Below are 13,279 nucleotides of genomic sequence, written 5' to 3' on the forward strand. Positions count from 1 at the left end.
GTGTTTTTTGTTCAATACATCTTTTTGTTATGTGACATCACATCTGCTTGAGGGTTGGCCTCTGCTACTAGCACCTCCAAAATTTGCTTGACAGCCATAATGTAATTCCAGAGAAGAGAACAGTGGAAATATAAGCAGAATCTGTAAAATAAATAAATAAATAAAGTGGCATTATTTTTCAGTCAAAACAGGCATGTGGGTCCAGGTTCCTATCAGTTCTTGACATTGTTCTAAATCCATTTCATCAGATGGTGAAGATGAGATGCATTTATTAGAGCGTATAAGAAGAGTAGACAAAGAGACAAGATGACAGCAGCAATTCTCAGTAGGTCACTGGGATGTGTGTTAATTAAGCACAAATACATATTTCAAAATCAGCATGCTGCTTGCGGCTTTGCGAAACTCTTTCAACCACCAACATTCTTGGAGAGATGAAAGCAGCGATTAGGTTTTCAGACATGTTTTCTTATTTTGACACTGTGGTTCTTTACTTCTCCTTACTAAAGATGAGATTTAACTCAATCAGCATCATTATTTCTCTGCTTTCAAGAAATTCTTGTATAACTACAGTGTGTTCTCTGCAAACCTTAAAATGCAGCTTTTGCTGAAAACTTGGACTTAAGGGCATGAATTGTAGATGGGTGGAGGATAAAGAGCAACAAAGACATAGGTCAAAAGACTGAGCAGCAGGAGGAGATGAGCGCACACATTTTCAGCAGGTTAGCCAGGAGAGGGAAGGAAAGTGTTGAGGTGTGCCAGAAGGCCCTCAGTCAAAACCCCAGTACATAGAGCCATGGCCTGGCCTCTCAGCTCTCAAAGGGCCCTTTCATGACAGAGGCAGCAAGCTCTTGGAATGCAACAGCCAGCAGTTCTACACAGCTGTAAATGGAAAAGCATCCCATTGCCCCTAGTCCCTCATTTTTCCAAGGCATTTGATCCATGTAATCAATCATAGCTGCTGCCTGGTGTGACCAGACCTTAGGAAGCTCAACTCAGCTTTTGGTTTTCTTGGTTTTATTCTAGTGCAACCAAAAACAGTTTATTATATTCCAAAATACTACTTGGAGCGCAATTATAAAGACCTTTGACAGCACCTATGCAACTGGAATAGGTCCCCATTAAGTGGCTTCTTGAGGTGGCTATTATGGTGATGGTTTTGCCTTTCATACTTGTAGTGGATGTAAAATTTAAATCTAGCACTGAGTATAATTTCATAGATCTAACATTTCTGCTAATTCCCCTTAACTTTACAAGAGCAAGAAGTCATTCTTCTATATACTGTAGATGTGCTGTGCTGTGATAGAAATAGTGATATTTCTAGCATGAGGAAAAGAGGAACCAATAAGACCTTGAACATCATCAGAATCACTTGGTTTCATTAGAAAACACAATTTTAACTATTCCTGCCACCTTCAAACCTTAAAGAGATGAGGAAGAAAATTACAACTCTTTTTTGTGATCACCTATTGCAATAACTGTAATTGACTTAACTAACTCACTAATACATCAGCCACACTGGACTGCAATCCTTTTTAGTGAAGGTTTGCCTCCTGCTTCTTCCTGTTCCTCAACATAATTTCTAAACTTCTAATAATGCCAGGAGGCAAACAAATGTCCCATCTGTCCTAACAAACAATATTGCCCGAGTCCTTCAACTTCATGCAAATGGATTCTTAAATCACTACAGTAAACCTCTAACAAATTAAAGACTTAAGACATGATTGTCAATGTTTAGCCATCCTCTTTTTCATATTCATTTCATTGTATTTCAGGAGAAGATCACTCTTTGTTTTTTACATTCGGTTTTTAGTTGGGTACTGACTTCTACAGCAGATTTATAACAGATGGGAGCAGTGGGATCTGTATGATCAAAGGAAAGATCCAACAAAGACAAGTGTTATGTTTTCATATTCATATTTCTGAGACATTACATATCTAAAAGAAGAGCATAATGTCAGACAGAAAAAAGGCTCTTAGGCACAGCCAGGACAAAGGAAATAGATACTGTACTAAAACACCATCTCAATCTGACACAGACATATTAACTGAAGTAATCTATCCTTAACCACTGAAGGAAACTTGTCTCTGCATCTGAGTACAGTATATTGGTGGCAATCTGTCTAGCCTATCTATAGAGGGATATTTGGCTGCTGAAAGGAATGCTGTATAGCTTTGTTCACCGAAGTCTTCAGCACCACCAATTTCCTCCACCACCCACATCTGTCAAGCACATGTTCTGTATCAGAGAGAAGGCAGCTGCCAATGCCAAGTCAAGCCAAATTAATGACAGAGCCAATACATTGTGTCCCTTCTTGTATGCCTGCTCCTGATTAGCTCCCAGGGAGAGCCACAGCCAGTCAAACAGAGCAGCCAGAATATCCATTACACACATTCCTCATGAAAAAATGCATTGTAAGAGCAAAAAGCCATTTTGCCTCACAGAAGAGTCAAAGAAACTTTACAATGTTACTCACTTTACTGTTATTTTGCAGTTAGATTCCACAATGCAATAATTTTGCAATATGCCAACCTAACAATGTTGTAGGTATTGCTCTCACAACATTATAATTAATGTTGTTTTGGGGCAATCATTGCAACTGAATGATGCTGACACCCTAAAGATGGTCAAGCTGGTCAGTTTACATTCTGTGCTTCCTGCCCAGTCCGAGATTTCTGTCCATTGTCATGGAAGTTAATAAATATGTTATAAAAAATGTTCCTGAGAGATGGACGTCTAATCATGTCCTCTAACCATTTTTCCTTTAACTAATCTGAGCATGTACTGTTACAGTCGGATACATAAGTGTTTGAACAATGACACAAACTTTGTAATGTTGCCATTGTACTCCACATTGTACCCTTGGCAGTGTATTTTAGATAAATCAGTCAAGATGTGGTTGAAGTGGAGTCTTTTAGCTTTAATTCAAGGTTTTTAAGAAACGCTTTGCTTGAACTTTTTAAGATTTATAGTTTTTTATAGTTTCTTTTTATATATTTTATAATAGACCCCCATTTTCTCAAAAAAGACTCAAAAGTATTTGGACAAACTAAAATGATTTTAAATATATAATAAATAAATTGTTGTTAATATTTGGGTGAAAACCATGTGCGCTCAATAACTGCCTGAAATCTAGAAACTGTGGACATCCCAAAATGCTGTTTCTCACCCTCCCAGGTTTTTACTGCTGTTGCCTTTAGTTGCTGATTTTTGGGTCGCTCTCTGGTTTAAGTTTCACTTCACTTCATTTTTCAAAGACTATTACTACTATTAAACATAACCCAAGACTTCTCTTAAACATCATTAACAGTCAGTAAACCCTGTCCCAGATACTTCTGACTTCCGATGAAGACTTTGAAACTTTCATAACATAAAACATTAAGGTGTCATTGAGTCCCACTGTTTCTACTCTTACTTGATCACTCATCATCTACCACTCTTTTGGAATCTCAGCAGAGAGTATATGGACACTTAAGAATTTGTCCTACTACTTCTATCACCAGCGAAAACTGGTGACCCTTTTGCACCACCAGCCATACATGCCCATGCCATAACTTTGCCTCCACCACATTTGACAGATGGTGGTGGTATGCTTCAGATCATGAGAGTTCTTCTTTTTGGTCTCTCAACCAGTCATCCTTTTTTCAGAACTGTTCAGAACTCTTTTAGATGCTTTGTAGCAAAGACTAATTTGTCCTTGTTTTCCTTGAGTGTAACCAATGGCGTGTGCCTTGTTATGAACCCTCAAGAGATCCCTGGATAAATGCATCTTCCAGGGATCTCAAGCGAGTGTTCTTGACTTGGCTAAATGTAGTGAATAGGTTTTTTTGTTTAACAAAGAAAAGAATTCTGCAAACATCCACTTTAGTTCCTCTGGTTTTTCAGCCTAATGAAGGCCTCCTCCACTTGCATCAAATAGAAGTTCAACACTTGGAATCAACTTCAGAATGATTATGTTTAATTTGTCAGAGAGTAACGATTAAACCCGCCTCACCTGGCCATGAAATTGTTTGTTAATCAATTGTCCAATTACTTTTGAGCCTCTGAAAATGGGGGACTGTCTCTAAAAAGGTCTGTAATCACCAAGTATTCTCTTCTCAAGATGCGTTCGAATGAACAGATTGCCCTGATTTTCTGGAAACATGTTTACATCCCCAACATAAACAACATTTTAAATACCACCTTAAGGACGTAATGCAAATATTTAGTTCTTATGTTGTTTTTTATTAGAGCCTTTGCAGCATGTTGGAACTTACACCACCAAGTTAGAATGCTCTTGATTTTAATTTTAGGTTTACATTTAACTCCTTTTCTCAAATGCTCTTCTCCAGCTGATCCGGGCCTGTCAGTAGACACAGGTGGTGTGGCTGAAGCACAGAGTGGAGCTGCACCTACAGCTGAAGGTAAGATAAAAACTGCTTTTGTTTTCTCATACATTATTTGTGTGGGTAGTCAGTTCAAAAAATACCTACACACCTAAAGCTCACAAATTATTGTGCTGTTAGTTTAATCCAAAAAGTAAATTGTAGAGTTTTTTTTTTTTTTTTTTTTTACCAGAAATGAATTTGGGAATTATTATTGCTTCTTGAAGAACAGCTAGTTGCTGTTACTGCTCTCTGATTTCTGAGTGGTGTACTATGAACAAAGATCAACACATCCAGGCTTTCTTTGCGTTAGCTAGCTTGACAAAACCTAAAACCCTGGTCGGCGATAAGCAACTTTCTCTGTTAAGCCAGGCTTTCTGCTTCAGGCTCTGAGCATGCTCACGTAAAAATGGACATTTCAAGGGTCGTGTGACTCTGCTTCTGCACAAAATGATCCCTGTAAGTGCTGCCTACTCCAGTCAGACACATAAAGAACATAAACAATATAACAGTAAAATTCAACACTGCTGCAAAAAAAGACAAGAGGTTAATGCTCTTAAGTGTTAATCTGGTGATTTACCGCACAGAGTGGTACAATAAATGATTTTGTTGCTGAAAAAAATGCTATAAAAGGGGCTCTATAGGAGGTAGAGCAGGTCATCTACTAATTGGAAGTTTGGTGGTTCGATCCCTGGCTGCTCTATTCTGCATGCCAAAGTATCCTTGGGTAAGATGCTGAACCCCAAGTTGCTGCCAATGCATTCATCGAAGTGTGAATGTGTGCAAATGTTAGAGAGAAAGCGCTTAGACATAGAAAAACGTGCTTGTATGAATGTGTGTGTGAATGGGTGAATGAGACATGTTGTAAAAAGTGCTTTGACTGTTCAAGTAGAGTAAATGGTAAATGGACTAGCTCTTATATAGCGCTTTTCTACTCAGTATGAGCACTCAAAGCGCTATTACAACATGTTTACATTCACCCATGCACTCCCATTCATACAAGCACTTCCATATGTACTAAGCTAAGTGCTTTTTTAATTAACTATCATTCACACACATTCATACTCCGACGGGACGGTCGGAGAGCAACTTGGGGTTAAGTATCTTGCCCAAGGATACATTGGCATGTAGCCTGGAGTAGCCAGGAATCGAACCGCTGACCTTCTGATCAGTAGGTGACCTGCTCTACCTACTGAGCTACAGCCAATTTAAAGGAAACAGAAAAGTACTGTATAAGAATCAGCCCATTTACCATTGTGTATTTTCACACACAACCTTCGAATGAAATCCAGTGCATGGCATTCCCAGGCCAGCCAAGAGATATAATCTCTCCAGCACATCTGCCCCGGGGCCTCCTCCTGGTAGGACATGCCTGGAACACCTCACCCAAGAGGCACCCAGCAAGCATCCTAGTCAGATGCCTGAACCATGTGGTTCGATGTGGACGAGCAGCAGCTCTACCTTGAGCCTCACCCTATGTCTAAGGGAGAGACCAGCCACCCTTCGAAGGAAGCTCATTTCTGCTGCTTGTACTTGCGATTTTATTCTCTCGGTCACTACCCAAAGCTCATGACCATAGGTGAGGGTAGGAACGTAGATTGACCGGTAAATCAACAGCTTTGTTTTCACACTCAGCTCCCCACTGGTGCCAGTGTAAATTCATGTATTAACTGACAGTGTGAAAACTGTTATTTTGCTTTCTGTTATTTTACTTGATTTAAAGTTCTGATATACTGAAGGTGAAGGAATGAACCATTCTGTGGAAGATCTGTGTCTTTAGCATGCACATCTAAGTATCGGTTACTGGGTCTTGTTGAGGTCTGTTCCTTTGCAGCCTTTGTCCAAAAGCTGTCTAAGACTACCATGTCGTTAGACATTTCAGTAGACTTAATTTTAGTTGCTATTGGAGTCTAGTTATGCAAAACACCTTTTCAGCACCTCATCTATACAGTACCAGTCAAACGTTTGGACACACTTAAGTGTGTACAGCATCGATCATGTTATAATTTAAAGGAAACTTTCAATGCTGTTGCAAAAGGTCTGTTGTGGAGACTGTTTGCAGCAACTGTCAGTTCTCTCCAACCCACAGTGAGTCCTGAGAGCAGTAATCACCCTGATGAATATTTTCACATCACTATAGGAATCACTACATAGTTTCTATATAGTCATTTCATCTTCTTTGCAATCATTATTTTATGTGTAGTTTCAAAGCACTTTGTTCACTTTTGGAGCTTATGTATGGCAAGTGGCCAGATAATATGGAATTGGTTATTATTTGAATAAAGAATTTGTACAGCATTGTCCTTTGACCCCTGTGCCCTGAGCTCATCCCTCAGCTGCCCAGTCCTGTGTGTAAAATTTAAACCTTCCCTGACTAGAGCATATGTCAGAGGTGTATAATTTCTTTTATTACCCTGCCTACTGATAGGTTGAGGGAAGTTTTTTTTTTGTATGTGTTATGCAATCATTTCATCAGCACATCAGCATACTTCACTGTTTGTCTTAGACTAAATAAGCTGTATTGTCTGTTGTTGTATCAATGTATTTGATTTAGAAATAGCTCCTCTGAGAAGTTGGCCGTTATGACCTTCATTTCTTTAATAGTCGTTTCTGGGACAAATGAGCTGCTGGTCGGAGTGAGCCAGGTTTCTGAAACTTGCCAGAAAGTCTGATTTGAGAGAAAGCTGCTTTGCATTACGTCTGTCTCGCAGGGATAAGCCTAATCAATCAAGCACTTGATATCTGAGACAACCATTCCTAAAGTACCTCACCAGTCTTAAAGTAGTTTGGATTCAACCAGTAATAAGTGTTGGCTAGCATGCAGCCTCTGCTGCACTGCATTACATTCTGAGTGATAAGAGAGTTAAAATCTTGATTCACAATAAATTTGTTACGTGGCAACAATCTTGAACTGGAATCTGAGCTGTGGAATTAACCTTTTCACGTTTCACACTGTGGACTGCACTGTGGACTGCAGCAGTGTTATGTTTTTGAGAGATCCCCCCCCCCCCCCCTTCAAATAAATAAATAGATAGATAAATCAAAGTATGGGATACCCTTACACTCTGCAGAGGTTAGCTTCTGAGCATCAGACCAGCACCGAATGTCACCGTGCGGGGTGGCCTCTGGTCACACCCCAACTTCAAGTTAGTCAGTCCCTGGAGCAGGCAGCCAGGAATGCATAGCTTTGGTGGAGGTGGGGTTGCGAATGACCCATACAAGGGAGTGTTTTTTTTTCTTTTTCCCTTGATTCTTGAAAGGGGCGGTGTTTGTTTTAAGTCCTTTAATCGCTACCGCTTGTTTCTTCTTTCCTTACTTGCCCTGCTCTTACACACTTACTTCCATAAAAGAAGAATGATACTTTATAATTAAAGAGCTGCATGATATCACTCATCTGTAGTCTGTTGTGAGGTGAACTGCTGTGTCACGATGGGAAACAGGCCGCAGTTCCCTGTTTTTCCACTGCATAGACTCCAGAATCTAGTTGCTGTTTGGAAAAGCAGATCTGCCACTGTCTTCATGTACATTCATCATTGTTTCTGCACCTCAGCCATTCCTTTATATCCTATTATTTTCTTTTTATTATCTTGTACAGTAATATTCATAGCTAAAACAGAGAGGCAATAGTGCTATTATGTCCATAAAAATCACCTGCAGTACTTCAAATGACAATGTTACATTGACTGGCTGAACAGTAAAACTGATTTGAATATTTTTAGTATTAAGTCTCTTAATTGTTGTGCTTCCAAATAACTAGTCAGGTTCTTCTTCATTCAGCTGCTCCTTTTAGGGGTCACCACAGCAGATCATGTGACTCCATTTCATCCTATGCGTAGCATCCTCTTCTGTCACAACAATCCTCTGCACCCTCTTTTCCTCCTGCCTGGCAGTTTCATATTCAACATCCTTTGTCCAATATATTCACTATCCCTCCTTTGCACATGTCCAAGACATCTGAATCTTGCCTTTACATTTGTCTCCAAACCACTCAACCTGAGCTGTCCCTCTGATATATTCATTTCTAATCTTGTAATTTCTGCTCGTTCCCAATGAAATTCTTTTTTTTTTTTTTCTTAACATCTTTAACATGGCCACCTCCAGCTTGGCCTCCTGTCTTTCTGTCAGTGCCATCCAAACCATCCATCATACCAGGTCTCACCTCATAAACCTTCCCTTTCACTCTTGCTGCTATCCTTATGTCACTGATTACCTCTGACACACATATCTTTATTCCACCTGCGCCCTACTCTCACTACAGATCACAATGTTGTCTGTGTACATCGTCCATGGAGACTACTGACTAACCTCATCTATCAGGCTATCCATCACCATAGCAAAGAAGAAGGGTCTCAGAATCAATCCCTGATGTAGTCCCACCTCCACGTTGAAACCATCTGTCACTCCTCTGCACACCTCACCACTGTCTCACTCTCCACATGGATCTCCTGCACCAGACTCACATACTTGTCTGCCATTCTTGACCTTCTCATGCAGCACAATAGTTCTTCCCTGTCATCTGCTTTCTCTAGATCCATAAAGACACAGTGAAGCTCCTTCTGACCTTCTCTATACGCCATCAACACTCTCAAAGCAAACATCGTATCTTAACTGCTCCTTCTCAGCATGAAGCCATACTGCTGCTCACTGATCATCACCTCTCTTCTTTACCCAGCTTTAACAACTCTTTCCCATAGCTTCATAGTATAGCTCAGTAACCTTATCCCTTACTAGAGCTCTCTAGATCACCCTTGTTCTTGAACAACAGTACCAGTAAACCTATTCTCCATTCCTCTGGCATCCTCTCACTTGTCATGATTGTATTAAGCAATCTGGTCAAACACTCCGCTGCTCTCTCTCCTAGACATCACCATACTTCCACAGTTATGCCATCTTGACCAATATCACCAAATAACTAGTCAGCTGGTTTTGATTATTTGTATAAATAATAAATTGGCTTTGCACCTGGTGAATTCTTAAATTCTAAATCTGCTGCCTTGCCAGACCTCAGCTGTTATCTTTGGTGATTTTGGTGATGTTATTATAAATAAAACAGTTTTTACACTTGCACTGCAGCCTTGAACTTTTTTGACATAACCAGACAGAACGTTAACGTTGGAAGATCGTCTTTGTCTTGCCAATTTTCCAATACAAAATCACTGGTATCCAATCGTGGATGTGAGAATAGTGCAGGCAACAGCCAGTAAATTCCAGCCGGCCCGCTCCCAAACCAAAATGAAGGATTTCCAGTGGAGAGAACGTGTCTGAACTAGATTATCTCCGCTTCATGTAAGAAAGACAGCTATGGCCCTAACCCAACCTGAGTCTCCCTATTATGAAAGTAGGACCCAGATTTTAAGGAATATCTAGTTGTTGTAAGATTATGCAATGATAGGGTTCAAGAATACCCCCCCCCCCCCCCCCCCCCCCCCCCCCGAAAATCCATATGAGATTTGATGCAGTCTGATATGAACTAATGTGTAGAAACATAAGCAAAACCCAGTTCCCTGTTGCACTGTCTATTGTCCTGTGATTATTACCAGTCTAAATAAAAGCAAGCACCATGAATGTTTTCAGAATAACAAGGACCCTCTATCTTTCTTTCTCTTTGGTTATCTTTCTCTGTCCTTCTTACTCTTGCTTTTCCTCTTTACTATAATGCTATTTAGTCATCCAGCTTTGTTTCATGTGCAGTCAGCCTCACTCATATCCTGGCTTCTTCTCACTGCAAAACAGTCATTCATTCTCCAGAATTTTTTTCCAGAGAGAACTGTTATGAGGCTTTATTTAGTACTTCCTTTTTATTACAATCTTAATTTATATATTTGAGTAGGGGGACTGTACATTGATCAACACAACAGTCAGCCAAAAAGCTCCCCCTCCACCCAGTACCTGAATGTTGTTCAGTATCCTGTCTGCTCCAGTCTGCTTCCCAAAGTATCTCTGGGTAAGATACTGAACCCCAAGTTGCTCTCTGATGCACTGATCAGAGTGTGAATGTGCATGAATGTTAGGTAAAAAGCACTTAGGCGTAGAAAAAAGTGCTTGTAGGAATGGATGTGAATGAGGCATGTTTTATAAAATGATTTGAGTGCTCAAGTAGAGTAGATAAGTGCTATATAAGAATCAGTCCATTTACTTAAAATTATAATTATACAGGTGTAGTATGAGTGCTGTTAATGGTGAAAAAAGAACATCACTGTGGATACTGTTGTTCTCTGGTCTGACCATTTAATGGTCCTGCCACATGTTGTTTATTTGCTTAAATGTTTCCTCCCTGCACTCAGAGCTTTACCAGAGACACTGAATTGTTTTCATATTAAACTGTAGTCCTTGAAGGCTGGAATCTGGACAATGCACACTTTGACAGTTTTGTTAACTGATGGATTTTAAAAGGGTTTGTAAGGAAAATGTGTTTTTATGTGAAACCCTGCTACTACATGGATTTCCTACATTGAAATTCAACAACTCAGAGTTCAGTCAGAACTCGCTGTACTTCACAGGAAATATGAACCATTTGACCATTCATGAAAATGATTGCTAAAACTGACAAAGTGGCGCACATAATGTACATCTTAATCATAATTTGGGGGATCCAGTGGACACTTACAAGCTGGCTTGAAGACCTGGACTTTGCTGATGACATCTGCACTCTATCCTGTTGTCTACAAGTTTTGCAGCACCAGATCAGCGGTTTAGAGACCATGGCTAAAAGAGTGGGACTCCACATCAGTCCATCCAAAACAAATAATATTCATATAAACACCAGAAACCAAAACAGAATCATTGTTAGAGCCAGAGAAGTTGAAGAGTTTTGAATGGAACGCTCAGGGCCAAAGAATGAAAGGTCGACCCAAAAACACCCGGAGGCAAAGCCTAGAAGCCCAGCTGAGATCTGTTGGGCTGTCCTGGGGAGATATTAGGCCCATATCGAAGAACAGAGTCAGATGGAGCATCATGGGACAACGTGGAATAGATAGATAGAATTATAATTGCCTTTCATGCCACGATGAGCTAAAATGTTTTAATTTTTCAACAAAAGGCTGTTAAATGAACTCTAAACATCACACAGTTATAAAGTAAAATCTGCCGTGTGATGTCTTGTCCTGTTGTTGCCTTTCATAAACATAGATTTATATAAACACTCCAAGACTGATGTTTCAAAATCTGGAGCTGACCAAAGACCAAATTGTACTCTATAAACTAAACTTTTCAAAATTGTTGCTTCTTTAATCAAAAATAGGCAACAGACCATCGGGGAACCTGCTTCAAATGCGCAAAAATAGTTTACTGAAATGCAGTTTTAGTAAAATCAAAAGCCTAGACAAATCAGATAAAAAGCACCCCTGGGGGGGGGGGGGGGGGGGGGGGGGTGTGTAAGCCATAGCAAACAGAGTCAAACACAATGAAAGATGAACCAGCAGCTCCAGGACTCTCTGGGCCTTCTATCGATTGAGAAAGGTATACCAAGATTCAGCCATTCGGCCTATCTAACATTCACACTCCAATGAACACATCAGGAGCAACTCGGTTCAGTGTTTTGCCAAAGGATACTTTGGCATGCAGATTGGAGCAGCCAGGGTTCAAACCACCAACCTTCCAACTAGTAGATGACTTGCTCTACTTCCTGAGCCACAGCCACCCCAATGTATATTGAGAACTCTTGGTATAGTATCAACACACAAAGAGTATACATCTTAGATATGAAATAATTTTCCTTTCCTTTTAATAAACACTGATTAACTGAAGGTTATGGAGTAAATAATGATACTCTTCACACATAATATTGCAAATAAAATGTATCTGTGTCTTAATGACTGTACTGTTACTGTGCCACATGGGTAAATGCAACCACTTTTTTTTTTTTTTTTAAATCCCTGCACATTGTAATATTCAGACATTGTCTAGACAGAAAGCTACCATCAGCCTTTAAAACTATGTGTTTCACTTCTTCAAGGATATTTCTTGGAGTTCCAGGAGCCAGTCAACAACATCACCCTCTTTCAGGGCCAGACAGCCACCCTTCACTGCAAAGTGGCAGGAAACCCTCGACCATCCATCCGCTGGCTGAAGAACGACGCCCCTGTAGTACAGGAGCAGGGACGCATAACCATCCGCAAGACGGAGGCAGGCTCAAAGCTCCGCATCCAGGACCTGGACACAACAGACACAGGCTATTATCAGTGTGTTGCCTCTAACTCATTCAAAGTCATCTCTGCCACAGGTGTTCTTTATGTCAAACTAGGTAAGGTTCAGGTTTATTTGTACCAAGATTGTTAGGCCTAAACTGTATGGGTTAAATAATGAATATTAAGTTTTTATTTATACAGCTTCTGTTTACACAAGTCTCAGTAAGATCAGTGGCTTGTGCAGAAAGCTTTAACTAATCATAAAAACTGTAATGTCTTTGAATGTAGGGTCAATCCCTCCTTAAATGCGTGCACTTGTTTTCTTTCTAATTAACAGGACAGATGCCCACACGAAGCCCAGCTGAACCGTAAGTGAATACCTTCCATTTGATAGTGTGTCTGTCAGTGTTAAATATTTTTAATCAGTGGCAAATCTTTTATTGTTTTATTTGTAGAAATTAGCAAATTTTAAGTATCAACCTATAACACACCGAATGTGTCAATAAGACATTATTCTCTTACATGTGTTTGTACTGTCACTGATAGAAAGCAGCAACTATGGCCAGACCCAGAGTAGTTCCACTGTATTTTAAAATGCCATCAATGCTAATGTTTGGTCCTGTTGCAAATATCAAATTTATAGGAGTAAAATATTCCATATATAGGTAAAATAATATATACCCTGGAACAGTGCTATATTGCCAAAAGTGCTCACTCACCCATCCAAATCACTGAGTTCAGGTGTTCCAGTCACTTCCACGGCTACAGGTGTATAAACCAAACACCTAGCC

At 40.0% G+C, this 13,279-nt stretch overlaps 1 protein-coding gene across 1 annotated transcript in view; it reads left to right on the plus strand.

Moving 5' to 3' along the window:
- ror2 (receptor tyrosine kinase-like orphan receptor 2) overlaps positions 1–13,279 on the plus strand; it is a 55,155-nt gene that overhangs the window by 24,755 nt on the left and 17,121 nt on the right. Inside the window, exons 2-4 of the mRNA XM_030723890.1 lie at positions 4,330–4,401; positions 12,317–12,604; positions 12,826–12,856. Coding sequence (XP_030579750.1) covers positions 4,330–4,401; positions 12,317–12,604; positions 12,826–12,856 — 391 coding nt within the window. The remainder of the gene's footprint in view (positions 1–4,329; positions 4,402–12,316; positions 12,605–12,825; positions 12,857–13,279) is intronic.

This window comes from Archocentrus centrarchus, unplaced genomic scaffold (assembly GCF_007364275.1).
Source record: "Archocentrus centrarchus isolate MPI-CPG fArcCen1 unplaced genomic scaffold, fArcCen1 scaffold_30_ctg1, whole genome shotgun sequence".
In the NCBI taxonomy this organism is placed as follows: domain Eukaryota; kingdom Metazoa; phylum Chordata; class Actinopteri; order Cichliformes; family Cichlidae; genus Archocentrus; species Archocentrus centrarchus.